This window comes from Megascapheus bottae, chromosome 24 (genome assembly GCF_031878675.1).
Source record: "Megascapheus bottae isolate mThoBot1 chromosome 24, mThoBot2.hap1, whole genome shotgun sequence".
Taxonomy (NCBI): Eukaryota; Metazoa; Chordata; class Mammalia; order Rodentia; family Geomyidae; genus Megascapheus; species Megascapheus bottae.
Window position 1 is genome coordinate 1221501 of NC_143532.1, and position 27612 is coordinate 1249112.

The 27612-nt window shown below is 56.0% G+C and overlaps 2 protein-coding genes across 18 annotated transcripts in view; one reads left to right on the forward strand and one right to left on the reverse strand.

Moving 5' to 3' along the window:
• Positions 1-7180, reverse strand: part of Banp (BTG3 associated nuclear protein) — a 55755-nt gene extending 48575 nt beyond the window's left edge. For 2 of the 15 annotated variants that reach the window (XM_090357153.1, XM_090357140.1), the window contains exon 1: positions 7060-7172. The gene's annotated coding sequence lies outside the window, so the exon portion shown is untranslated. Of the gene's footprint in view, positions 1-7059 lie in introns of all 15 variants that reach the window. The other 13 variants (XM_090357141.1, XM_090357149.1, XM_090357154.1 and 10 more) reach the window with 11 other exon arrangements.
• A 105-nt stretch (positions 7181-7285) lies between these two features.
• Positions 7286-26683, forward strand: Ca5a (carbonic anhydrase 5A). 3 transcript variants are annotated; one of them, XM_090357157.1, is made up of 7 exons: positions 7286-7459; positions 13108-13302; positions 20612-20730; positions 22057-22152; positions 22281-22343; positions 25400-25555; positions 26455-26683. In XM_090357157.1, the coding sequence occupies exons 1-7, from the start codon at positions 7339-7341 to the stop codon at positions 26614-26616; spliced, it is 912 nt and encodes a 303-aa protein (XP_090213283.1). In that variant the 5' UTR covers positions 7286-7338; the 3' UTR covers positions 26617-26683. The 3 variants fall into 3 exon arrangements, with proteins under 3 accessions (XP_090213283.1, XP_090213284.1, XP_090213282.1); XM_090357156.1 differs by lacking the exon at positions 7286-7459 and adding an exon at positions 8521-8771; XM_090357158.1 differs by lacking the exons at positions 7286-7459; positions 13108-13302 and adding an exon at positions 8520-8771.
• The last annotated feature ends 929 nt before the right edge of the window (positions 26684-27612 follow it).

Here is a 27612-nt window from a genome sequence, read left to right on the forward strand (position 1 = left end):
GACTGTGTGAGCCTCAGGCCACCTCACCTCCACTCCGGCCACATGTGAGCCACTGCTCTTCCTGATTTGAACAGAAAGGTCTGAAGGTGGGAGGAGGAGCTCAAAGACAGGCCACAACCCGCACCTTGAAAGGAGAAAGCTGCTTCCAAATGCTGTGTTGACTTCTGGTGATGCAGAAGTCCAACTACATTCCATTTGCTACTAAGATAATAAATTTAAGGAAAAAAAAACAAAACTTATGAGTGCTGGGAATGTGGATTAGAAGTAGAGTGCTTGCCTAGCATACATGAAGCCCTGGGTTCGATTCCTCAGCACCACATGCACAGAAAAAGCCAGAAATGAAGCTGAGGCTCAAGAGGTAGAGTGCTAACCTTGAGCAAAAGCCCAGGGACAGTGCCCCGGGCTCTGAATTCAAGCCACAGGACTGGAAGGGGGCGGGGGAAACCTTTGAAGTCATTTTTTACTGAAATGCATTACTGTGTAAAACACTGGAACATGGAAAGGTAGTACGCACACCAAAAAAAGCTGAGGCAGGACTGAGTTTAAAGCCAGACTGGGCTAAACACCTTGTGTCCAAATAAATAAACAAAAATAAAGAGACCATAAATAATATACCAAAATTACAACACCATGCAGGAACAGAACCTATCCCAAGTCACAACAAAAATGTCCCCTCGTGCATACTAAGCAAGCACTCCACCACTTGTGCCACTCCCTAATCTTGCAACAAATATACCAGAGAAGTCACCTCCCTCGGGCAAACATACAGCTGTTCAAGACCAAGGACGTCGAGGATGCTGCCACTTGAAATCCCATACAAGAAAGCATGCACCAAAACCTCAAGGAAATTTGTATCCTTCACCAGGCAACCTTAAAGCAAGAAAACTGAACTCCCACCTTGAATAGTTACTAAAAACATGGCAGAAGGAGCAGCAGATGCAGATTCCGGGCCTGGCACTGGCTCACACTAATCTTCCTGCTGCCTTGGACCCATCTGAAAACAGGCAGCCGGGAAATGCAGCCAGGCATTTCCACTGACCCAATAAGTCTAGACTCAGAAGGATGTGCAGGTATCGCCTGCTGTCGGTGGCAGTGAACACATCCCTCCAGCAGCTGCCTCAAGACCAGGAAGCCAAGTGTACATGCTGGGTAGGAATTGAACAGGTGTTTATCAGCTCTCAGTGGGTGGTCCAAGCTCTCTCCTGGGGAGGACAGGCAAAAGACAGAACTGCACTGGAGCCCAAAGACAACTGATGGGCTCAGACCAAGACTGAGAACAAGTTTAAGTAATGAGTTTAAGTGATCACAAAGCCCACATACAAAGTTTGTAAAGTGTCTTTATGAAGCCAAAATACGCATTCAAATGTTTAAAAATACCAGACTTCTTGTACCTGTATGAAAGGCAGTGAAAATTTTTGACAAATTGGGATGGTGTCACTGTGTACCAGTCCCACCCCCCCCCCCAAAAAATCTGCTACACTGGGGTAAATACCAAGTAAAGCTTCCTTTTAAGGATAAAGCCCAGCTGCATGTCTATCATTACAGACTTAGCAGCGGGATCAGGAGCCTGGGCTATGCAGGGAGACCCTATGTCCATTTTGTTTCAAACCAAACAATATGACTTACTTAAGAGTGATTCAGGGCTGGGAGTGTGGCCTAGTGGTGGAGTGCTTGCCTAACATGCACAAGGATCCGGGTTTGATTCCTCAGTACCACATACATAGAAAAGGCCAAAAATGGTGCTGTGGCTCAGTGGTAGTGCTTAGCCTAGAGAAAGCCCAAGGACAGTGCTCAGGCCCTGATTTCAAGCCCCAGGAATGGCCAAAAAAAAAAAAAAAAAAAGAGTGGTGATTCGTTAATTCTTCTGCCTTTCCAGAATGCTTTTCTCACCTTAATCTAGTAATATGACCTTCTGGATGAACAAATTTTAGCATATGACTCAAAATATTCAGATTACTTTGATAAGCAGCCCAGCTCAGAAGTCAATCCCCAGAAAGAACATGTATGCTATGGAAGCACAGGTCACTCCAACTGAATCTGTGTGTGCATACGAGTTGTGGAACTGAGGTTTGAATACAGGGCCTCCGGCTTACTAGACAAGGGATCTACCACTGGAGCCAAGCCTGAAGCCCCACACCTTCCTTTTAACCTAGTAGATGTGCATGTCAGGCTATACTCTCTCCCCCTCTCCCCCAGCTCTGGCTGCCGCTCTCTTGCCACTCAGCCTGGGTCCCCAGCCTCTCCAGCAATACAATGGCAGGAGGAAACAGCTATTCAAATGGTTCTGTCAAAAAGAAACCCAGACTTCTTATTTTATTGAACTTGTCTTTTATACACACTACAGTGCCTACTTTAGAATGGCACACACAGATAGTCATGGGGGGAACTTGATAAAGGAGTCTTTTTCTTTTCTTTTTTTTTTTGCCAGTCCTGGGCTTGAGCTCAGGGTCTGAGCACTGGCCTTGGACTTTCTCAAGGCTAGAGCTCCACCACTTGAGCCTCAGCACCACTTCCGGCTTTTTGCTATGTATGTGGTACTGAGGAATTGAACCCGGGTCTTCATGTATGCTAGGCAAGAACTCTACCACTAGGCCAAACTCCCGGCCCAGGAGTCTTTGTCTTTTATGAATCTAAGATACATTGTTTAGGCAACAGAGATGTGGAGATTCTAGGCTCCTGACTGATATAACTGTACTGCAGTTGCAGAGAATGTCCTTGATTCTAAATCAAGGAAAGCCACATCCCACACTGTTCAGCATGTACACATACAGTGCCTGAGAGGGAAAGAGGGAGAGTTACAGGAGAAACTGCTGACATTTGAGAATGCAGGAGAAAACTATTCCCTACATTTTTCTTGTAACTTCTCAGCTTGAATTATTTAAAAGAAACAAACCCAATTCATATTCAAAGATGTTGGGGCTTTTTCTGAAAAAAGAAGTGGCAGAAAGAGAATAGCTATGTTCTCTCTAAGTTTAATGGTGACTAACCATACTTCTGAGAGGTTGTTCAAGTATGTCTTCCCCACAGTAGACTAAAAGTCCCTAAAATACACTCAATGCTTTTGCCAGTGAAATGAGCTGATCAGTGCTTTCCTCTAGTCACTCCAAACCCCACAAGTCAGCAGTGGCCAGCCAGAGGCTCCTACAACCTGAACTCCAAGGGGCCCTCAAGCTGTCAACTTCCACCTCCCATCTGTGTCCAACTCGCTCAGTACTGGCAGGGGAGCGTCTGAACCACAAAGCACAGCTGCAGTCAAATGCAGCCTCTTTGTGCCTTGGATATGGTCAAGGTAGTCTTGCTTTATGCCCAGGTTGGCCTGGGCTGCCTTCCTGCTTGTAGTCCCCTATCATTAGGGAGAGACGTGAGCCACTGGGCCCAGCCCTGGCACTTCCCCAGTGGCTGGGGTAACAGGCGTGAACCTGGTCATGGCCACTGAGACGTCTTTCAAATGGCTGGCCTGGACTACATACAGGCTTGAGCCTCCACAAGTGGCAAACATGCCTTTCCTACTCAGAACAGGACCCAGCCTCAAACTTGCACAAGCCCACCCACTCACATTCTACAGAACTCCTGAAAGGGCTATTTTCACACACACATTCCATTTTGCCTCACAACGTTCCCAGTAGTGTAAAACCAGATCCCCTCTCCATCTCAGTACTTTGCTGCTCAACTTTATTCTTTCAAATCTTGCACTTCCATATGTGGGGCCCCCCAACCTTCCCCTTCCCAGCCAATCTGAGGGCAAAGGGGAGGATGGTCTATGGAATGGATCCCAGCCAAGGCAAGGCCCAGGGGACACAGCTTTCACTGGGACTGGGACACTGAATAACAGCAGAGAAGCCCCTCAACCTTGAGGAGCTCCCACAGACAGCTTGGGTTCCTACTGAATCTCTAGGCAGGGTGGCAAAGTGCAGCCTGGGACTCCAGACCTGCTCTCCATTTCCCAAGCTCCACCCGAAAAGCCACAGGAACAGTTCACAACACTTCTGTTGAGCAATTCTTCAGGACTTTTTAACCATCAAAATCTTTATTTACCACAGGTATGAGGACTTTCTAAAGCTTTTAATCCGAGACACTCTTGTTGGGACCTTTAATACGTAACGTGCAGGTATCTTTTGTTCTGAGACAAAATGGGGTTTTTTCCAGATTTAAGTAGCTGAAGTGTACTCTCAAGTCACATGGACATTTTGACATCTGCCTTGAATTGTCTGAATTGTCATGTAACTTACTAGTTGTATGCCCTGAGAGGATTTACACCCTACAGATGACACTTCTACAGTCACTACACACATGGGATGGTTATATCACTAAAACTGATTGCAAATGGCACCTAGCACGGGGCCTCCTTCCTTATAATCTCCAGAAGATGGTTTGCCATTCCTCATTTTTGCAGCATAGGAGGTCAAATATCCATGCATGCCACCTGGCCACCTTCTTCCCTGCAGATGCTTTTAAGAAACACCAGATTGCAACAGACCTCCCTCAGCCATGACTTAACAGCATTACTGCAGCACAAGAAGAGTGGCTGTGGCTCTGATATGATCACTCCTGCTCATGTTAGCCTACAGGCAGGTCCTGATGGGTTTTCCCACTGAGAAATTACTATGATTCTTTGAGATTCATAAATGTTCTGGGGGAGATATTTGGGGACATAAATATCAGAGCTCAGATGTATGACAACTAAATGCAGTGTAAGATTCAGAAACATATAAAGGACATTAGTGCCAGGCACAGGTGGTGCACGCCTAAAATCCTCCCTACTCAGGAGGCTAAGATACAAGGATTCAGGTTCAAAGCAGCCCAAACAGAAAAATCTTTTTAAAAAGAAAAAAAATACCTCCAATTAATTGCAAATAGCTGAAGTGGAGCTATGGCACAAGTGGTAGAATGCTAGCCTTGACCAAAGCAGCTCAAGAATAACATCCAGCTCCTGAATTCAAGCCCCAGGAGCAACACCGCCGCTCCCCCCCGCCAAAAAAAAGTGAAATATTGAATTAGAGTAAGAGCTATAAATTAGTTGACAGTACCATGCTGTCACTAGGTGAAGATTTCATTATTTATGATCATTAGAGAGGCAAGGGAAGGAAAAGGGAAACTCACTAAAATATTTCTGCAACTTTTCTGGAAAGATTAAATTTACTTATGAACTAAGTTTACTAGGTTGCAGGGTGACTTCATAAGCCACGGGAGACTTGATAGCAAGGGAGAGAGCAGGGGGCTTGCTGGAGAGCATGGCAAGCATACTTGAGAAGGGTCACCGTCTGCCAGAGATCATTAACTGTGCTGACAGCACAGCTATCTCTGCCCCGCAGGCAGCCTGTGGGTGACCAGCTTTCCCTTGTAAGCCCAGCGCCCCACCAAGGCTGCAGAGCAGAACCAAGTGTTCTGCTCACGGTGGACCCTGGCCTGATGACCTGGCAGCCAGCCTGTCCCTGTCAGCAGATACAGGCCCACAGGGAGAAAGAGCCTGGTGGCATGAAGAGAACAGCTTTCGAATTCCTGCTCAAGGTGAGTGACTACAAGGTAATGTCCACTTGTCCCATTAAAATGAGTTTTAAAGGAGTGTGATATACCCACAATAAAGAAAACAGACACTGACAGGAGTCTTCACTAATAGATGACAGAAAGGATCCAATCCAGACAAAAGCAAGGCAATCTGGAGCACCCAAGTAGGTTTCTTAGTGTGGGAGAACCCTCACCTTCAGCAGACCAGGACCCTCAGCAGAACATCTGTCTCCATAGCCCTACAAAGTAGAGAAGCTGCCAAACCACATGAAAAGCCCAGAAAATGTGTCTCTATCTGCTGTACAGCCAATCATCAGAGGGAAAACCGATTTCCTAGATCAGTCCTAGGTGCCACCAGCTTCCTCTAGCTGTAAAGGATAATAGTGAGCAAGAGTTGACCCTCACATGAAAAGCCCACGCTCACCAAAGAAAAAGTACTACTTACTAGGGTAAAATAAGAAATCAGAACAAGAGAACTGGAAAAAAATCCTTATTCATTTTACTCAGCCTCAAGGTGAGATACTGCATTTCTGAAACAGCGACTATGACAGAGGCAGAAACTGGAAACTTCGGGACCAGGCCTGGCGGTGTAAGCCGGTAATCCCCAATAGAAGGAGGGGCTAGGGGAGCAACAGCAGTCACCCAGAGAGACGGCAGTCCTGAGGCTGGCCCCCACCCAGGAAATCACTAGAGCGAAGGAAGATCTGGCACGCTGGGTCAAGTGGCAGAGCACCTTCCTGGCAAGCACAGGGCTGAATTCAGGCCCGGTAACGCAGAACCTAGAAGTGTGGCTGTGGAAATGAAAAACTGCGGTTGGGTCCCTTTTCCACAACAGGGGACAGACGGGAGAACGGAGGCGTCACGCGCAGGAGGGGTGGACTCCCGGATGGCGCGGAGCCCGGCTTCCCGGGACTGCCATCGAGGTAGCGAGGGAGCCTCCGGGGTGGCCCCAGGCCGGGGGTCGGACCCCCCGGGCCCGGCGGCGCGGCCAGGAGCCCGCGGGCGGGGGAAGAAAGGCCTCTCTCCAGCCTCGGGAAGACAAAAGCTGTGCGGGCGCCACGGGCGGAGGAGGCGCGGCCGGCGGCCCCAAGGCCGACGGGGGGGGGCGCGGGGCCGGGGCGGGCGGGCGCGCGGCGGGGCGCGGGCGGGCCGGGCCGGGCCGGGGCGGGGGGGCCGCTCACGCGGGGCCGAGGCGACACCGGCCACCGCACAACGCGTCCTTGTGGCTCTCGCAGGTCCGGGCTGACGCGGAGGCGCGGGCGGCGGCCGGGCGGGCGCGGCGGGAGCGGAGCGGGAGGGGGCGGCCCCGAGGCGCTCGGCCCCGGCCCGGCCCGGCCCCGGCCCCGGCCCCGGCCCCGGCCCCGCCGCGCGCTCGGCCCCCGCCCCGCCCCGGCCCGGCCCGGCCCGGCGGCCCAGGCCGGCGTGAGGACCGAGGCCGTTGGCGGCGGTTGGCGGCCGGCGGGGCGGGGCGGGGGCCGACGGAGATCTCGCTCTCGCTCTCGCCCCGCGGGAAGGGGGAGTGGAGGCGCGACCGGCTGCGGGAGCTGCAATTACCGTGTGGGCTGCGGAATTCTCGTGGTGTTTGTCGGGGAGATGCGATAATGGCGTCCGTCCTCGCGAGAGAAGCCGCCGCTCTGCGCAGGCGTCGCGAGCGGCTCCCGGCGGCCCGCGGCCCGCCCTCTGCGCAGCCTCGTCTGCGCAGCCTCGCCGGGCGCCGGCCGCCGGCCGCGGGGCGGGGTCAGGGGGAGGAGGCGGGGCTTCCGCACCGCCCCCTCATACACACACACACACACACACACACACTCGCGCCTTCACCGGCCGGCTCCGAGGAGCATGCGCAGGCGTCTTGCCCTCCGGCGGAGGGTTGTCTCCCGGGGACACCCTTTCCCGGGTAGCGCGCTGGGCGCCTCCAGCCGGTACAGACCAAGTATTTTCCCCGAGCCATCTGAGGCAGGTACGCCCTCTCTGAGGTGTCGGCGTTCCCGCGACGACTACATTTCCCAGGGTGCCCTACACGCGCGCCGCGGTGCGTTCTGGGAGCCGTAGTTCCCGGGGGGGGGTCTGTGGCGCGCCTGCTGGGATTTGTAGTCGGTCCGGTTCGGGCCTCCGCGCGCCATCCCCGCCCCGAGGTCTGCTGGGACTTGTAGTACGCCGCTGCCTCGGGTGGGCTGCCGGCCCCCAGCGGGTCCCCGGCGCCCCGCCTGCCGTCGGGCTGGGCAGCGACGCGGACGCGGGAGGAAGGCCCGGCCCGCGTCCTGAGCACCGGTCGGACGTGTTTACCCCAGGGTCAGGGCCGCGTCCCCGAGGATGGCGTCCAGCCCCGGGCCCCGAGCCCGCTCCGCAGCCCCCGGCGGGAGCCTGGGCGCCGCCGGGAAGGGGCCTCGCCGGGCCCGGGTGCACCCCGGAGCAGCCTCGGGCCCTCGGAGCAGCGGCGGCCGCCCGCCCGCCTCGCCCCCCCGCGGGCCTCGGCCAGTCCTGGAGCCGCGCCCCGCACGCCGGCCCAGGGGAGGCCCGGGTGAAGCGGTCTCCTGCTCCTCCTCCTCCTCCTGCTCCTCCTCCTCGTCCTCCTCCTCCTCCTCCCTCTCCTCCTCGTCCTCCTCCTCCCCCTCTCCCCCCTCCCCCTCCCCCTCCCCCTCCGGCCCAGCCGGGCCTGGGGAGAGATGTCCGTCCGTCCGTCCGTCTATCCCTCCAGCCCACCCTCAGGCAGTGCGGCGAGGCCCCTGAGGGACCCTCCGAGCGGGCGGTGAGGGGCTGGAGCTGCAGATCCATCACGCACGGGAGGCTTAAACTAAAAACCGCAGCAGTCATCTCGGCCCCTGTGACCCGGTGCCCACAAGGACAGAGACCTCGGGGGCCTGCCAGAGTGACCAGATAACACGTTGTCCGCACACAGCCCCTGTGCACCAAAGGGCACGAGTCATGTTTGTGCAGGGGCCATGGTATAACCCCAGACTGTCACAATGACCCCAGCGAGGGCCGCGGCCACGCCAAACAGGATCCCTCAGCTGGGACAGGCAAAGGTTGAAGTTTAACCACCAAGCTCAGGGGTTTGTGTGAAAGCCTCTAAAGACAAGTGTACCCCGACCACAGCTATCCTGGGTGACTCGAGATGCTCAGAGCCTTGGTGATGGCCAGGGCCCCCTGCCGGCCCCCCAGGGCGCTCCCTTTGGTCAGGAAGATGTGGGGGTCTCCCCAAAGTGGTGCTGCAAATCAGGGGCGATGGAGTTCCCGGCATTCCTGCACACTGGGAGATGGAAATGGTGCTTGTAAGTAGTCCCCAAACTCCCGAGGCGACTCCAGGCGTGTATGGTTTCAGGACCTTTCAAGATGAGAGTCGGTGTGTGCCACCCAGATGCTTGGGTTCTGAATTTTGGTCCGCCTCTGGTGTCTGGTGGCCCTGAGCCCTTTAACCCCGTCCAGGGGTCACCACAATTGGGTTGGCAGGGAGCAGGGGCAGTGAGCATGTCACCTCCTTGGGCCAGGCCTTCCCCTTCCTGACCTCCAGTGCCTCCCCGGCAAGGCGAGAGTGGGCTGCAGCCACAGCTGTTCAGCTCTGTTCTAACTCCGCACGCGTCACTTTCTGGGCTTTGGTAGCTGGAAAGGCCCAGACACCCACTGACTGGGGACTCTAATGACACTGGAGACAGAAGAGCTTGGCCAAGCTGCCCTCTGCCCCAGCCTCAGTTTCCTGCTCTAAAGACACAGCAGCTCCTCTTGGAGCCCCAGACTGGCATCCTGAGGGAGCATTTTGGAAATGCAGAGCCCTTGGCCCTGCCCAGACCCACCCGTAAGGTCCAAGCCATGCAGAGGGGCTTGACCTCTGGTGCCCAGAGGTATTGCTGTGCAGAACTCAGGACACTGCCTCCCCACACTTCCCACAGCCTGGAGGAAGTGCTGTGCTGGGCCCGGCATGGTGGTACACAGCACTAACCCCATCCCTCAGAAAGCCAAGGCAGAAGAGTCTGAGTTCAAGGGCAGCCTGGACTATGCAGGAGTTCAGGGCCAGCTTGCTCTGTTCTTGTGTCTCTGCAGGTTTTCCTTCCTGAGGCATCAACACCCATCTTTCTTCCCATACCTTTCCCTGACCCTTAGCATGATCAAGGCCACAAGAGCTCCTAGGCGGCAATCCCGACCTCCTCACTCCGTAGCTGTGTGCCCACGGGAAGGTGTCTTAACCTCGTCTGTACAGGTGGTTGATAGAACTTACCGTGGAGCACTTATGGGAGACTGAAATGAGGTGGTTGCTTTACCAGTCAGTGTCTCCAGATGTGAATTGTGGGGAGATGAGGCATTGGCTGTCGGGGTCCTGGAGTCCTGGGCCTAGGGGCTCCTGACTGCAAGCTGGGATTCAGAAGACAGGGACCTGAGGCTGCAGAGCTCTTCCACTGGGGGCTAATAGCTCTAAGCAATAGCCAGCAACAGCTCTGGAACTTGGTGGCTTTGAGCCCTTCCGGTTCCAGAGGCTGCAGCAGCACATAGGGTCTGCGGGGTCATGGCTCCTGGGCGGCACTGGGTTAGGTCAGCTCCTGTGGCGTCCAGGAGCACAGCTCTTGTCACTAGAGCCCTCAGGCTGGGACAGTGGCTGGTGTCACAGCTCTCTGATCTGGGATGTCTGTGACTCTGCACCCTCAGGCTGGCAGCTGCAGCACTCTGCCAGTGTTTGGAGCCAGTGACCAGGACCTGTCCCCATTACTGCAGAGGCTTGGACGGGTGAGGTCCCCGGAGAGCTCCCGCAGTGGTTTGGCTCTGGGCACTGGGTGATGTCCTTGCTTTTGGCATCACCATGCTGGTCACCAGTGGGGCCAGTCCTTAGTTAGCACATGCCACTCTGGGAGTGGGGCCGGCATAGCCATAGCCTCTGGTGTCTGGAGAAGCTGCCCTAGAACTGCTCCTGGGAGAAGCAGGCTCTGCCAGCCATCGCCTAGTCTCACCATGAGGAGAGCGCCCTCTGCCAAGCAGGAAAGGCTGTACCTCTGGGTTATCTGTTGCTGACTTAGGGGGTCTTATTCTTGGCTATTCTGCAGAATGTTTCATGTAGGGGAAAGAAGCTTGCTACTAACAATGGAAAGCGCCAGTGGTTTGGCTTTGGGAGGATGGAATGTCCCAGTTGGTTTGATGAGGTATCTCTGGTTGTGGTGCAGTAAACAGGAGAGCCCCTTACTCACATACTCTGTAATGCCCAAGTCTCAGGACAACCACCAAAGAGACCACCGAGAGCCAGACATTCCAAAATGCAAAAGCAAGGCTTTATTCAGGCAGGCGCCTGGGCCTTGTCCTGCTCACCCATACAGTGGGAGCTTAGGAGGAGGCCCTGAGCTGCATTTTTACAGGGCTTTTAAAGGCAAAGACCACAGATTTACATCAACACAGCAATCGGCGATTTGAGTGAGATGAGGTGGGGGTTAGGGACATTTCAGGTCAATGGAAGCTAACGAGAGGTCCCCATGCCAAGTAGAGTCCTAATGAGCTGTCTGAGGGTAGTTTTATGGCTTAGAAAACAAATGCCATCGATTGAATTTATGAGAGTTCTGATTAATTTTAACACAGACAGGGCAGTTCCTGGGACTTAATGGCACCACAATTCTATTTTTTTAATTTATGTGCATTTTTGGGTCACTCATAGTTTATATAAACAACAAGATGGTTGCTGCTTCAGAATGGGGGCGCTTTTTAGCTCCTCAACTCCCCACTTCCACCTGCAGGGGCGGGGGGGGAAGGGAGCCCAGTTCCAGAGGGAACACCCATAGTGCCAGAACTGAGACACAACCCTGTCATTGGGAGAGCCATCTCGTACACATTGGCTGGACCCCGCTGCACATTCCTGACTCTTTCAATGGGTATTTTGTGCTCACTTTTGTGTGGGCTTTGCTTGGCTCTGCCCAGGCAGGGCTAGGCTGGACCAAGCCCTGGGCTGTGGGTGAATCACGGCCTCTTTCTTCCCTGACCAGCAGCCATTTGCACTGCAGTCTCCTTACTGTGCAAACATATTTGAAGTCTCTGATACACACACACACACACACACACACACACACACACACACACACATATGTCTTCAGGAACAGCTCCTGCCCCTTTCTAGCAGAAAGCAGCTGGAAGCCTGAGGCCCAGTGGCAGTGGTACGGAGGGAGGAATTGTGGTCTCAAATATGCCAGGCTGTGGTGCCCACCTGCCACCCCAGCAGCTCAGGGGCTGAGATCTGAGCTTCACAGTTCAAAGCCAGCCTGGGCAGGAAAGTCCATGAGACTCTCGTCTCCAATAAACTATTCAGAAAAGGTCAGCAGTGGTGCTGTGGCTCAAGGGGTAGAGCACTAGCCTTGAGCACAGGGAGGCTCGGGGACAGTGCCCAGGTCCTGAGTTCAAGCCCCAGATCGGGCAAAAATAAACAACATCATCAGGGCTGGGGATACCCACTGCTTTTAGGCCTTGCCGCCGCCCTTGCTCAGCAGGCGCTGTGCACATGTGTCCGGTGCCTGCACCGGAGGCCCTGTTCCCGGGCTTCCTCCCAGGCCACCTTGCTGCACACAGCCAACAGAACAGCGATTCGCTGTGCCGTGCCTACAGTAATCAGGTGGCATCTCCTCCTGGCCTGGAGCAGCGGGCAGCTGCCTCTCACATGCTGGCAGACACCAGCCCCGCACAGACACCTCCTTGTTGGTGGTCTCACTTGTTTACATCATTGCAGGCAGAATCCTAAAATACCCATCCTTCTGAGTCTGGGAGACCTATGCTTCCGGCTTCACTGAGCGCCTCTCCTAGGGGTCTGGTCTAAACCAAGGCTTGTGCAGCTGAGCTCAGTTCACACTGCACTGGGAGGACTGGATGTTGGGGGGCGCGGGGTGTCCTCCCTGCCAGCCCTCCCCTGGCTGCTGTCAGCTGGACAGAGCTCAGGCCAGGGTGGACAGGAAGACAGGCCCTGCAAGGCTGAAGCATTCCCGGCAGCTGTGAGGCTAAGGGGCCTGATCACCCATCCGGAGAGGGAACACACCTGGGCGGGCAGGCCACACAGGAGGTAAATGCAGAAGGAACCTTGCAGAGCCTGCTTCCCAGGCAAACTCAGCACCCACCGCAGAGAGGGCTGGGGGGCACCGGGCCCTCCCTCCCTCCACGCTTCCTGCACAGAAAGCCAGGAATCATTGGCCGGGGCCTGGTGCTCTGTCTAGATGGAAATCGTGAGTAGGTGAAGAGAAGCTGCTCCAGGGCTGGCGGTCCTGGCCCATGAGCCCAGGACGGACACGACACACCCCAGTCCACAGCCCCACACCTTCGGCACTAGGGGTCCATGGCTGCAGGGTTCAGAAGCCAAAGACGGGGCTCGAGACACTCAGGCTGGAGGCTGGCTGCACTGGGCTTTGTGGCTCTGTGCTAGTGCCAGTAGGTAGAAGCAGACAACGCTAACACTACAACTCCCAGGTAGAGAACCAGTAGATGGAACACCCATGTTCCGGAACATTCAAGGAGGAGCACAGAGCACAGGAATGAAGAGGCTAGGTGGGGCTCAGGGCTCCCCACTTCTACATTCCCCCAAGCTGGGTCCTGCAGGGCCTCTGCCCTGCCCCTGCCACCTCCAGCCAGCGCCTCAGTCCGAGTCTCCCCTCTTCCCAGGGCGCCCTTTCTGGACTGGGCCGGCTCCTGCCCCTGGAGGCACCCGACAGTCTCCCATCAACATCCAGTTGAGAGAGTGTGTGTACGACCCACAGCTGGAGCCACTCAGCATCTCCTACCACCCGGCATCCTGCCGCTACGTCTGGAACACGGGCTACTTCTTCCAGGTGGAGTACGCAGATGCCGAGAGATCAGGTGGGCCAAGCCAGGGCTCCAGGGCCTTCTCTGCCTCCTGAAGCTGTGTGGGGCAGGGAACAGGGAGAGGCACATTGGCGGGCTCTGTCACACGTGAAGCCACAAGGAAAACACCAGCTCCTCCCTCCTGGGCTTCCATCCCAGGACCGGATGAAGAAGAGCCCACGAAAGCCATGAGTAAAGCCAGGGGCTAGCGGCTCATGCCTGTCATCCATGTCTGTAATCCTAGCCAGGAGGCTGGGACCTCAGGGTCCTGGTTTAAAGCCAGCATGGGCAGGAGAGTCCATGAAACTCTTACCTCCAACTAACCACCAGAAAGCCTAAGTGGGTCTGTGGCTCAATAGTAGAGTGCTAGCCTTGACACAAAAGCTTAGGAACCGTATCCAGGTCCTGAGTTCAAGCCCTGGAGCAGCGTGCACACACACACACACACACACACACACACACACACACACACACATACGTGCACGTGTACACAGAGCTGCGAGTGGAGTGTTGAAATGGCTGTCTGAGGCCGGGGTCTGGGGCCAGGCAATGGGACAGCAGTCATGATCTCGGTGCGTGCACAGTGTTGCAGCTCTGGCACAGTGAGCTCCAGCTGGAAAGAGGATTTGTGCAGTCACCCTTGGCCTGCACGGGCTGGTCTGGCTCCGCCAGCCAGTCCTCTTCCATCCCCCTCCTCCCAGACCTCTGATCTCATCCTTATCCCACCAGTGAGCAGTCCCCTGCCCTGAGTAAGAGCTCTGGTGGCTTGTGAGAAGAGGCCAGCTCTGATGGATTACACAGGGGAAATGCTTCCGCTGGGTCCTGCCAAGGGCAGGGCCTCTGATCCGAGGGACCAGGGCCCCTCAGCTGCTCCACTTTTTCCTGGTGGAGTCTCGATCGGCTGGATACCACCTGGTAGAGGCCAGCAGTCAGCTCGCCTCTCTCAAGGAAGAGCCCCTTGCTGGCACTTCCAGCCACAGACGCTGCCGAGACTGACCGCAGTCTGGATTGAGCAGACCAAATGACTGCCAGTCTCAGCCAGCTGGAGGCCACGCTTCCCTGCAGAGAGAGAAGGGAGTAGATAGACTCAGGACCACAGGCCGCTGCTCCCAGAAGCCAGGCAGGGAGTGCCGAGTCAGGCTGGGCACTCCAGTGTGGACACCTTGCCCGAGTTGACCCTGGCCCATCCCTGGCTCGGGAGCTTCGAGGCCCAAGGCTCTGCTCCGTCTCCAGTCCACACACTCCTCCTCTGACCTCTCCCTCAACCCACTTGGCTTCCCCCTTCCCCATCTGGATCAAGGGCGGCACCCTACCTCGCCACAGACCAGAAGAATTACCCGGTGTCTCTCTTGCCGTATAAATTAGTTGGCTAATCCCCTGTGGCTTGCGTCCACGCAGATCAATCTGGTTTTACTTTATTCTCTATTTTCCCAGAAACCCAGTTTCCTTTCCCATGTGTCCTGTGTGCTTTCACAGGCGCCGCGCCCCTCCCGCCTCTGTCACCCTACTCCCAGGCTCCCCTTGCCTCTTTCCAGGCTTTCTGTCCTCTTCATTCTCTTCCGTTAGAAACTGGGAGCAAAAACTCATTGGAAAACACAGCTGGTTGTAGGGTGGTAGCCTTGAGCTGAAGAGCTCAGGGACAGGGCCCAGGCCCAGAGCTCAAACCCCATGACCCACAACACACACACACACACACACACACACACACACACACACACACACACACACACACACACACACACAGCTGGAAGAGGGGCAGGCCCTCAGAGACTCACCTAAAACTTTAAGAAAAAGAAAGCTGGATCAAAAGAAAGGAAATTAAAGAAGAGGAGGAGGAGGAGCAGCAGCACAGGAGGAGGAGAAAATGGTTCCTAAGCAAGACAGGAAGTGAGTGGGGAAGGTACGTGGCACCCAAGTAATTTTGCAAAAACTAGGCTGATTTGGCCTCAGCTACGCCAACTGAGGAATGCCAGAAACAACGAGCAGAGCGGAAGCAAGAGGCAGAGGAGATTCCCGCCAGTCAGCACGGCTTCCAAGGGCTTCTCTAGGAGGGGAGACGAGTGGCTCCAAGGAGTGCGAGCCGCTGGAGGCCCAGGGAACAGGCCAGGCAGGAAAGGACAGAGGGAGGAAAAGAGGCAGAGTGGAGAGGAAGCTGTGATGGAGAAGGCAGTCACGCCCGCATGGAAAACCCGGGGGCCTGACCACGGCAGAGGGCCCCGCAGAGGGGCGAGCCTGGGGCCGCTGTGTACCCCAGGTTGTCTGCCCGCTGCAGCTGGCATGAGAAGCCAGCTGGCCTCTCTGACTCCTCGTCTCCTCTGCTGTCTTCTGAGCCAGCGCTGGCCCTGCAGGGGGCTGGAGTTGCTGGAGTTGCCTGTGTGGAGTGACCGCACCTTGCCGGAGGCTTGCGTGGTGGCCATGGCACGCCCGGCCTAAGGGACCAGGTGCTGGCCGTCCGCTCTTTGGAATGGTTTCCGTCAGAGGAGCACAGCAAAGCTAAGAAGCCGCAGCCGGCCAGGCCTGACTCAGCTTCCTCTGACGAAGGGGATACAGTGCATGGGCGACACGCCCGTCAACCTGCTGAAGAAGGGAAAATTGGGAACTCGGAGCCCGGTGGCAGCACGGTGGTTCCTGTGCCTCAGAAGGCCAGCCACGGACATGGAGGCCTCTTGCCTGCGACCAAACTTCAGGGTGAACGCAAACTTGAAGTCATGCAGAGTCATAAGTAGGGTTCCCCCATGGCCTCTGAGCCTCTAAGTGACGATGACCAAGAGACTCAGAGTCAAGAGAGAGAGCCCCAGTGGCAGGGGGCCATTTCCCATGGCAGAATCAGCTCCTGTGCACACAGCATGGGCTCAGTGAACCTTTGTTCCTAGCGGAGGAGGCACGGCCAGCAGACAAGAGTTTCAAGTGTGCAGATTTCTGTCAGGGATCTTTGGTTACAGATGAGAGAAACAGGCTCCAGTAAGAAGAGCATTAAAATGGGCACCTAAGAAAATGTGGGGCCCTTCACTGGACAGACAGCCTGGAGACAGGGCAGGAACATTGCAGCAAGAGTTCTTTTATCAGCTCTCCAACCTCTGTGCCATCCAAGCCTGGATCCGAGGAACCCTGGAAGGAGTTTTCCGGGGGCCCCTCGAGGTGACGAGGCGCCAGGAGAGACAAGGAGGCCCCAGGGAGTGCTGCCACTCTACAGCGGGCCTTGGACTAGGCATTCCAAGACTGGACATGGTGGCACTGCCAGGGCTCAGGCCCAATCCCTTGACTGAAATGGAAGAACACAGCTTGGGCACTTCTATTGGGGACAGTTATTTCCACTGCAAAGGCATACACGAGCATCCTGTACCCACACCTGTCACTGTTGACATATCACTCACGGAAGGGATGGACTCTGAGAGGTAGCAGGTGACTTCATCACAGTGTAAACACCAGCGTGTTGCATTACAAACCCAGATGGCTTCATCTCCCGACCAGAATCGTGTCTACAGTCAGATGTTGACCCAAATCCAGCCCATGGCTGCTGCACGCGGTCGTTCCACTAGGAAGTTAGCTGTGTTAGTTAGCAGGGCCTCTGCTGCCATAACGACTACTCTGCAGGAGGCTGCAGAGCTCTGGAGGGGCAGCCCTGTGCTGCAGGAGGTGGCAACAGGGGGACAGAGAACTACCTGAGGCACCCCTTCAGTGAGCTCTGCCAGCCGGCCCACCCTCTGGCCGCTCAAGCCAGAGTCCCTCTCTGACCCACGCAGGGATGGCCCTGTCAGTCACCATCTGAGGGAACGAAGTAAATGTGCTACCTGTCCTGTGGTCAGGGCCCTTTTGTTCTATTTGGGCAGAAATCACCAGTAGATAAGGAGTCGTTCTTCCAGTGCTGGCAAATCTGGGCCCTTGACTGCCAAAGACTTAGGAACTGGGCGGACAGGAGCTGATAGTTCCTGTCCTGCAAACTAGAGCCAAGGTTGCAGGCTTTGGAGGCCAGAGGTTTATGGCTAAAAGTGCTCAGGTCACAGGCTCACTGCTCTAGTTTCGCTGCTCATGCCCAGGCAGGGGTTAGCAGTGCAGTCCTTGCTTAGCGGCAGTTAGCACCTGCCAGAGTGACAGCCTACCTAGGAGCTGACTTTGCAATCCCAGCCAAGGGAGTTGACACATGGCTGATGGCTTGCACGATCTTGTACACGTATCTTTTTTGTCGTGTGTGTGCCAGTTCTAGGGCACAGTCCCTGAACTGGTTTGCTCCTCCAGGATAGCACTCTGCCTCTTAAGCCACGAGTCCACATACAGCTTTAATTTAATTTAATTTAATGTATAGGCTGGCTATAAACCACAATCCTCAGATCCTCAGATCTCGGCCTCCTAAGTAGCTAGAATGACAGGAATGAGCTGCCACGGCTGGGTGGGTTTTCCAAGACGAGAACCCAAACCCCAGACCCAAGGCCTTCCTGCCCTGGCCACAACCACTGCTGACCCAGCAGAGGCCAGGGCCTGCATTCTTCTGGAACCGCCTCGATCTGTGCATGTGTGGCTTATGACCAGTAGTCGGGGACCGCTGATCTAGTGAACGAATGATTTGTCATCTTTTCCATCCCCCCAGCTAGCTAAGGCAAGGTCTTCTTGTGCCAGCCCTGTCTTGGGAGAAGTGGAGAAATGGTGGTTCTTTTAGCCAATGGCAGATCTCTGTTCTGATGGTCAGATGCTTCGGTAGTCACAGTAACACCAGGCACCTGGATAATAAAATGGCTGCCATTGCAGAGGCCTTGGCAGGTGCCAGGAACCTGGCTCAGGAAGCACTTGTAAACATTGCCCTGTTTGATCTGTGCCTTGTTCCCACGGAATATGCGTCATCATCCTTGAACAGATGTCAGGCCGGGAACAAGGAGAGAGACGAGAACCCACGCAGAGCCGCGCTGCCTGAGCCCAGGGCTTGAGTTCAAGTGCACCTGGCTTTCAAACCAGAGCCAACATGTGCAGGAAGCAGAGACTGTTCTATTACCAGAATTCTGGGTGCCCACGGGGCCCCGACAGCACAGACTTCCGCCACCTTGCCTGGGCAAAGTTACAAAGACTTGGGAAAGGAAAGCCTATGGCCCCGCGCGTGACAGTTTAGGCACTTGTTAGCTCCAGAGGCACCAGGCCACGAACAGGCTGGGAACAAGCTGCTCGTCTACAAGATCACGTCGCCTCGAGTCTTGACCAATGGGGACATCTCAAACTTTTTCTTTTTTGGCCAGTCCTGGGGCTTGAACTCAGGGCCTGGGCACTGTCCCTGAGCTTTGTTTGCTGAAGGCTAGCACTGCCATTTGAGCCACAGCGTCACTTGTGGCCTTTTCTGTGTATGAGATACTGAGGAATCGAACCTAGGGCTTCATGTATGCTAAGCAAGCACTCTGCCACTAAACCCCACGCCCGCCCCATCTCAAACTTTCCTTAGGTTAATTTTAAGCCTTCAAACCATGATGGTCACCGAAAGCCTGCTCATCCTGGAGCCCGTGAAGGTGGCTGTTCTGTGAGCCTCGTCTGTTTGAACAGTAGAGACAATACTATCTGAGAGCCCACGGCACGGCAGGGGCTTGGCCTGGACCCACAGCTGCTGTTAGGTCGGGGCTCGGGCCCTGGCTCCCACTCTCTGTGAGTGCCATAGTCTCAGATGCACCTGCTTGGCAGGGGCTGATGGATGGGGACACCAGGTGGGGGGCAGTCATGCCTCCCATGACCAGCCGCCGCCGATGGTACTGGCTAGCCGAGAGTCTCCTCCTTGTGACTTGGACTGCCTCTTTTGTTCATTGGAGGAAGTTACCTTAACACTGTATTCTGTGGAAAGTCGATCGAAATTATTTTATACGTCTATACATCGCCTTAAATCTGGCCCCTAAGTCTGTTGGGTAGAAGAGGAGCAGCTGCTAACCATAGCTGAAGGGCTATCGGATCTAGCAGGCCTGGACTGGTGACTTAACTCCTCGGAGCTCCGCCACACAGGCCCGGGTGAGGAACAGGTCCCTCAGGGCTGGGGTCCTGTATGGACTGCCGGCGACAGGCTAGTGTCTTTTTCCTGGAGGATTCCCGTGATCCTGTGCTGCTTCAAGAACCTCACGCTGCTGCGTTTGAATCCCCATCCTCAGGGAGCTGCAGCCCCATCCAAAGGGAGCCCCCCTCGCTTTACAGGTAGGGGAACTGTGGCCAGGAGAGAGGCTCCAAGACAAGCCATGGCTGTCTCTAGACCCAATCTTGAACACCACGCTGCACTGCTCATGGAAACAGCCACAAAGTATGGCTTTCCACAAAAGGTAGCTTTGGACTGGGAGTGTGGCCTAGTGTAGAGTGCTTGCCTTGCATGCATGAAGACTGGGGCTCTGATTCCTCTACCACATACACAGAAATAGCTGGAAGTGGTGCTGTGGCGCAAGTGGTAGAGTGCTAGCCTTGAGAAAGCCCAAGGACACTGCTCAGGCCCTGAGTTTAGGTCCCAGAACTGGGGCGGGAGGCAGGGAAGTAGCTTTAAATCAATAGGCCTGCCATTTTGCTGGATCCTGGCAGCCCTCATGTACATTCTCCTGTCTCAACTTGAAAGAGCTCTCTGGGAACTGGGTTCTGTGCCATCCAGGCTTCTGGGAAATGTATCAGCAGTACCCTGAGGTCAAAAGGCTGGGCACAGCTAGAACCCTCTGTCCAGTGCTCCTCTGGCACAAAGGGGGCTACAAGCCCTGGCCTGTGTCCACAGACTCACCTGGGGCTGCTGCGGTCCCATCTGGGTGACATGTCCTCCTCCAGCGACTTTCTGTGCCAGAAGACGGAGGCCCTGCCTGTTCACAGCTGCCCAGAAAGCCCAGCACACATCTCTCCCTCGTTTCTGTCGACATATTCAGCAGCCTTTAGGGGTTTGTGAGCTCTCTTGGTGCCCAGGTGTCCACTAAAAACAAGCAAGTCCTTGTTCATGCACCTATGACCAGACGCCCCCTGGCCAGTGAGGGAGAGGACCCTTGGAAGGCTCTTCTCAGCGAGGCAGGCGCCTCCCATTTCTCCTCCTGCAGAGAAGAGGAGGGAGCAGAGGTGGGGTGGCGCGTCCCGTCTCAGATCCTGGCGGTGTAGATACGGTGATGGCGACGACGGCGTGCAGCATGCGTGCATGTGGGGTAGGGTGTGAGCTAGAGTCCTGGGAACCCTCTGGAACTCAGACTCTCAGGAGGGCCGGGGAGCGGGGTCCTCACCGCCACCTAGCGGCAGCACTCGCCCCTGCCTCCATGCTGGCAATTCCTGGGACCCCAGGCAGGGTTCAGCCAGTGATTATCTCCCTGGGCACGGGAGAGGGTGTGACGGGTCTCCCGCCCCCTTCCAGGCATCCGTGGTGGGCCCTTGGAAAACCACTACCGGCTAAAGCAGTTCCACTTCCACTGGGGAGCCGGGAACGAGCGGGGCTCCGAGCACGCGGTGGACGGCCAGGTGTTCCCCGCGGAGGTTGGTAAATGCCTGGGAACCGGGGTCTCCTGGGACCCGAGAGGCGCCATTCCCAAAGCCCACTGGGTGACGCCACTGGCCCCTTAATCACACTGTCCAGAGTTGGGGCTAGAGCCATCGTGGTCCTCCCGTGGGATTGGGCCAGCTTACCCTGCCACACCCCTCACCCTCCAGCTCACCCTGCCATACCCCACCTGCCCCTCACCCTCCAGCTCACCCTGCCATACCCCACCTGCCCCTCACCCTCCAGCTCACCCTGCCATACCCCACCTGCCCCTCACCCTCCAGCTTAGCCTGATATACCACCACCACCACCCCTCACCCTCCAGCTCACCCTGCCATCCCACCACCACCACCCCTCACCCTTCAGCTCACCCTGCCATACCCCACCTGCCCCTCACCCTCCAGCCCCCAAGTTTGACAGTGTGGTTAGAGCAGAGCCAGAGTCCAGCCAGAGAGTCCAGCAGCCCCTCTCACCATCCCTCCCACCTTAACAACTCCACGCCCCCAGCTTTGCTCCTTGTGGACTGGCTCGGTGGACAGGCATGGTGGACAGTTGCTGAACAAGACCACAGTGGCTAATTGGGAGGGACTCCGGGTAGGACAGGCTGGTCCCCATCCTGTCCCACCTGCTCATGACCGGGCATTGCCAGGGGATCATGCTCAGTGCCTGAAGCAATGTGCGAGCTGCCTAGTGGCTTTGCCCCCTTATTTATGGAGTCACGATAAGGAAAATGCCTGCCTGCATACGGACATAGCCATTCTTTCCACTGTTTTCCATCTGCACTTGGCCCTGGGTAGGGAGGGCCGTGTGGACAGGAAGCCAGGCAGACCCAGGCCCCTTCTAGATGAAGCCACCACATCCCTACCAGAGCAGAGTTCAGCCAGGGCCTGTGCTCCTGGGACCACAGTCCTGTCTCTACCACACCAGGGATGTGACTGTCTCCCAGCCACGCTTTCTACCTCGGGAAAGCCAGAGGAGGAATGAAAAGTCCACATGGGCAGAGGCCAAGGTCAGATGGAGCCTCAGGCAGGGATGCAGCGTCAGGGAGAAGCTTCTACTGAAATCTCGCTCTCTGAGGATCCCGTGTTCCTCTGACACGTGGCGTGTCTAGGAGCCAAGCAACAGACCTGCCCACTCCCGTCACTGGAGCCCAGAGTGGTCTTGTCTTTCTCTCCAGCCTGGACCTCAGAGGCCCTGGGCTCCCTGAAGACATGGCTGGCACAGGGCCCCAAGTGTGCCACAGACAGAACCACACGGCTCACTGAAATTCCCACACAGAAAATGGAGAGATAGACTTAAATTGTCTTTCTACTGTGTTTCAGCTGCATTTAGTTCACTGGAATTCCATAAAGTATGCAAATTACAAGGAAGCTGTGACAGGGGAGACTGGCCTGGCTGTGATGGGTGTGTTTTTAAAGGTAACCGCTTGCTGGGCGTGGCTCTCCTACAAAGGAATGGTTCCGCACCTGGGATGCCCACAGCGAGATCTGCCTTCACCGGGTCCACTGTCTTCTCGCGCTAACGCTCCCATGTCTGTGCTATGCAGCTCGGGGCCCGGCATCAGGCCCTGCAGAAACTGGTGGACATCTTGCCAGAGATAAAGCATAAGGTGAGCGATGGATGTAAACCGAGGCATTATTCGATGAACCGAATTGCCGAGAGCAAAGGCTGGCTTGCAAGGAAATACAGTTGTTAAGTAGAATGAACTTCTGAGAAAACGTGAAGCTGCAGGTCTGGAGGCAGAACTCCATCCAGGGTGCGTGGAGCCAGCGGTGCTTTGAACTGGATTTGGGCTGTGACTTTTCGACACTGATTTAAAGTGTCAGTTACTGCAGTTTCTAGGGCCTCTTTCCCTTCCCATAGAGATGAGCACGTTAGGCTGCTCTGAGGTCTCCCTAAATCCAGGCAGGCAGCCGGCACTGTACAGAGTGGACACGTCTGCTCACTGTTAGCTTTTCTGGTTACCTACTACTTTAGGTAGATTTTCTTTTTAAAAATCTTAAGCCTGCGGGCTGGGAATGTGGCCTAGAGGTAGAGAGCTTGCCTAGCACGCACAAAGCCCTGGGTTCAATCCTGTGGTACCACACACACACACAAAAAGCCAGAAGTGGTGCTGTGGCTCAAGCAGCAGAATGCTAGCCTTGAGCAAAAGTGTTCAAGGACAGAGGGCAGGCCCTGAGTTCACACCTCAGGACTGGCACAAAAAAAACCATAACTTAAAAATCTTTAAGCCTAGTTCCAAGCAATGGCATCCACTAATGATAAAGTTTATTTATCTACCTTCCTTCCTTTCTCTGTCCTTCTCCCTCTCCCTCCCTTCCCCACTCCTCTCTCTCTGCCAGTCCTGGGACTTGAACTCAGGGCCTGAGAACTGTCCTTGGGCTTTCTCAAGGCTGGCGTTCTACCACTTGAGCCATAGCAAGTGGTATCAAGGAATCAAACCCAGGGCTTCATGCATGCTAGGCAAGTGCTCTACCACTAGGCCAAACTCCCGGCCTCCTCGTTTTTTCTTTTTGACCTGGGGCTTGAATTCAGGCCTGGACACTGTCTCTGAGCTTTTGTGCTCGAGGCTAGCCACAGAACCACAGCTCCACATCCAGCTTTTTGTTGCTTATGTAGAAATAAGAGTCACACAGATTTGTCTGCCCAGACTGGCTTTGAACCTTGATCCTCAGATCTTGGCCTCCTGAGTAGTTAGGATTGCAGGCATAAGCCACCAGCACCTGGCAGACACTGTTTATTTTCAGGCAAATTGAAGTGTATACTTGCTAACATTTGGCAGTTGACCAATGCATCCCCCACATAACCTTGGGGTTAACCCTGCGTAAGGAGAGCTGGTCGCCTGGGCCTGGCTATCTGGGGGCACAGCTGCCCAGCTGTCCAGTGGCCTGGCGAGCCTCACCTGCGGGAGCCTCACCTGCGGGAGGCTCAAAGGGGAAGTCAAGGTGATGGCGTCACCTTTCTCCAAGACCAGCCCAGGGGTCCTGGAAGGAGAAGCAGAAGTTCCACAGCCATGGAGTTTATTTGTTCTCTGCCGCACAAAAGCCTCCCACAGCCAGAGTAGAGGTGGCATCTGAAGTGCGGAGACAATGGTGAGAGCCACTGGCCCTGCATGAAAGCCGTCCCTGCCTTCCTGGCCAGCTCCAGGCCCCTTTGATCTGTGCAGGGCATGCCTTGATGTTGACCTCGTGACAGGGCCCCACTGTTCTGTCCCCGGCTCAGGAACACCTCAAGGCCGTGGTGCTGAGCGTCCCTGTGCGGCTGGCTTCCTCGCTGGTCCACAGCCAGCACAAACCGGGCCGGTGCCCCCTGCCTGCCTTCACCTCACATGTGGTGGTCCTTGACACTTGGCGGGGAGCGAGGCTCGCCTGGGTCTGTTCCCTTCCTTCCCGCAAGGCTTAGGAGTGGCTCCTCCTTCAGCTGACACTTTGCTGAGCAAAGGGGGGAGACATGTGGAGCTGGAGGACATAAAAGAAGCATCCCTCGGGGTAAGGCCTGGTCCTGACGCTGCTCTGGGCCTCCATTTACCCCGGAAGAACAAGCCAGCCCTTGCAGGGCTTCCCAGGCCTGGGAATGAGGAGCCTGGAGGGTCCAGTCTCCGGTGCCCAGTCGGTCACTGTCGACAGTGCAGGACATTGGGACATGTCTACTGTGGCATGGGTGACCCACAGTCACACTGCCCGTGCCCTCAGCCCTGAACCCCCTGGCTCCAAGCCTGTGGCGTTGATCAAGTGACTCCACCCGTGAGAGCCTCCGTTTCCCCATCTGTGAGGTAGATGTGTGAACTGTAGGCATACGGGGTCAGTCCTATCAGGACAGAAAGGGCATAGACGAGCCTGGCCATTGGTAAACCATGGGGCCCTGGCACTGGTGTACCATGGATAGGGAAAGGGCTCAGTGCATGCACGTCTGCCCTGTGACCTGCAGGCACCCTGCACATGGCAGAATGTCAGACCCCAGGCCTTGTGGGGTGGCTGGGGATGCTCTCGAAGCTGACTATGTGAGCGAGGCGAGGGCATGTGAGGACCCTAGGGACAGGACATGAGCCCAGTGAAATGAGGTGAGAGCCATAGGATCCCCCCTTCCACAAGGCACGTGGCTCGCAGCCACAGGGTCAGAAGGCAGAAGGTGGCTTTCATGGGGCCAGGGCTTCACTCTGAGGATAAGAATGTTGTGGAGATGGGGACAACCACACAGGGTAATGGCTTCACCCCTGAGCTTGCACTTACAGATGGCAAAGTGGTCACTTTCATATAAACTATATTCTATCATAATAAAAAGGGTACTTACCAGGTCTACCACCAAGGTAGATAGAGATGAGAGACTAGAAGGAAAAATGCAGGCCGGGGTACGACTCACATGGTAGAGCAATTGCCTGTGTGGGGCCCTGAGTTCAAGCCCCAGTCCCACTCAGGTACATGTGCACATGCGCACACGCGCGCGCAAACACACACACACACACACACACACACACACACACACACGAGGAGGTGGATTTGTGTATGGAGGGCTCACATTTTCTTACTATTGCTTCTCACTGTGCCAGTGGGGCCACTTACCCGCTACTTGAAAACACCTCCGAAGGAGGTAAGCGGCTCTGCCCTCCTCTGCTCCCCTGTCCTGGCCCCTGTGCAGGGCTGACCGCCCTGTGGCTCTTCCTCTCAGGATACCTGGTCAGCCATGGGCCCCTTCGACCCCTCGTGTCTGCTGCCCACCTGCCGGGACTACTGGACCTACGAGGGCTCCCTCACCACCCCGCCGCTGGCGGAGTCCGTCACCTGGATCATCCAGAAGCAGCCTGTGGAGGTGGCCCCCAGCCAGGTCAGTGGGGCTGCGGGGCACAGGGGGTGTCTCCCCCCGGACAGCCCCGACAAGACGTCACAATGGGCACCCACAGTCCATTCCTGCTGCATCCCTCGGGAGACCTCCCCGGGCACAGGAGTCCATGGAGCCGGCTGGTGTGGAGACATCAACCAGGGTGGTGGGGAGACAGGGCAGCTGGCTCCCTGGGCTCCAGGGCACAGGGTCCAGCATGGCTAGCAAGTGCCCCGAGGACTCTGGGTCAGGCAATGGGCCACAGCCCCCACTGTGTGGGCAAGTCAGTGCGGAAGTCTAGCCGTGAGGGCTGGGGTGGGTGTAGTTCAAGCTGGTGGCACAGCTACTTGGGATGTGACGATTGGAGGATCATGGTTTAAGGCCAGTCAGGGCAACATGAAGCTCTGAAGACTCCATCTCATTCCATGGCTGGGTGGCCGGGCACAGGAGTCACCTCTGTTCTCCCAGCCATCAGGGAAGCGTGGAAGGGAGGGTCACAGCCCAGGTTGGCATAGATGAAGAGGGAGACCCTACCTCAAGGCTAACCAAGGCACAGTGGGCTGGGGCATGGCTCAAGCATAGAGCAACCACACAGCCTGACTTCGGTTCCCACCATGGCCCACTGGAGGGGCTGGTGAGTGGGATCTGGCTCTTGCTGGGTCCTCAGTTTCCCTCCATGTGGGCCTCTCTTCAGGGCTGCTGGAGCTCATGGGGCCCTGCTTCCCTGAGAGCAAGAGGTCTACAGACCCCCCCCCAAACCACATATGGCCTACCCTTGAGCCCCTCACGGTCTCCTCCGCTTGGTTCTGAGGGCCATGCAGAGCCACTGGGTTCGCTGTGGGGGTGGGGCAGGGTCCCGGGAGCTGGGAGCCCCTGTCCCAGCCTTGGCCTGTTCTCTGTTGTAGCTGTCAGCCTTCCGAAAGCTCCTGGTCTCTGCACAAGGTGAGGAAGAGGAGATGATGGCCGACAACTACCGCCCCCTACAGCCCCTGCTGAACAGGAAGGTCCGCTCCTCCTTCCAGACCACTGAGGGTGCTCACATCACCGGGTCCACCCAGGCTGGATGAACTGAGAGGGAAATGTGCTTCCCTGTGGGTTCACGCACCACCCATGAAATAAAGGGAAACAAAACCACCTCATCTGTCAGCGTCTCAGCAGCGCAAGGCAGCTGCTCGGTTGCCTCTGGGGCCTCAAAGCCACCGTAACCCTGTCACCTCCACCTCTCCCTACTCCATTCGCCCCTTCTCCACACAGCGGTGTCTTCTGTCTGTTCCCTCCCAAGACCATTCCAGCATTCCCAGGTGACCGACAGGCTAAGCACCCTTCTCCTCTAACTCCAACCCCACGCCGTGTGCCAGCATCTTTTGTGCCTGGATTCTGTCCTCAGGCGTGTGTCCTCAGATGCCCCATGGACAGCGCCTGAGCCGGCTCTGTTCCTCACCTCTGTCCTCTCTTCTGTGACTCCACTACCAACAGGGTACGCTCATTCACAGTTGGCCCCTAGAACACCAGCTCGAGGGGCAAAGCCAGGCCATCTTGGGATGGCAGTGTCCCCGCCAGCAACAGCAGAGCCTGGCACACAGCAGGAACTGAACATGCCCTGTTGGACTCTCCTGAAAGACCCGAGTGGTATCATGAAGAAAAGGGAACTGGGCTTAGGTGTCATTTGTGCCGTGGGTCAAGTCTGCCTGCACCTCTGCCCAGTCCCTCTCAGAAGCCAAAAGAGCCCTTCCAAGTTCAGGTTTCTTTTCTCGTTGTTTGCTTGGGGTGGGGGAAACTCCCAATCACGCTGGGTTACAGTGTCTCACACCTGTAACCTTGGTTTCTCAAGAGGCTGAGATTTGAGGTTTAAAGCCAGCTTGGGCAAGAAAATCTGAGACCCTTATCTCCAGTAAACCAGCAAAAAGTCAAAAGGTTCAAGGAGGAGAACATTAGCCTTGAGCAAAAATGCTAAGCAACAGTGCCTAAGCCCTGCATCCAAGCCCCACTCCTGGTGTATGTGCACGTACACACGCGCGCGCGCGCACACACACACACACACATATACTTATTTTTACTTTTGT

Excerpts from the sequence above, each read along its gene's own strand:
- Ca5a (XM_090357156.1), top strand. The coding sequence starts at position 8,615 with ATGCTCAGAGCCTTGGTGATGGCCAGGGCCCCCTGCCGGCCCCCCAGG. Across the intron at positions 8,772-13,107 it reads GGGAGATGGAAATGGTGCTT|GGCGCCCTTTCTGGACTGGG; the intron begins GTAAGTAGTCCC and ends CCCTCTTCCCAG. Across the intron at positions 25,556-26,454 it reads TGGAGGTGGCCCCCAGCCAG|CTGTCAGCCTTCCGAAAGCT; the intron begins GTCAGTGGGGCT and ends TCTCTGTTGTAG.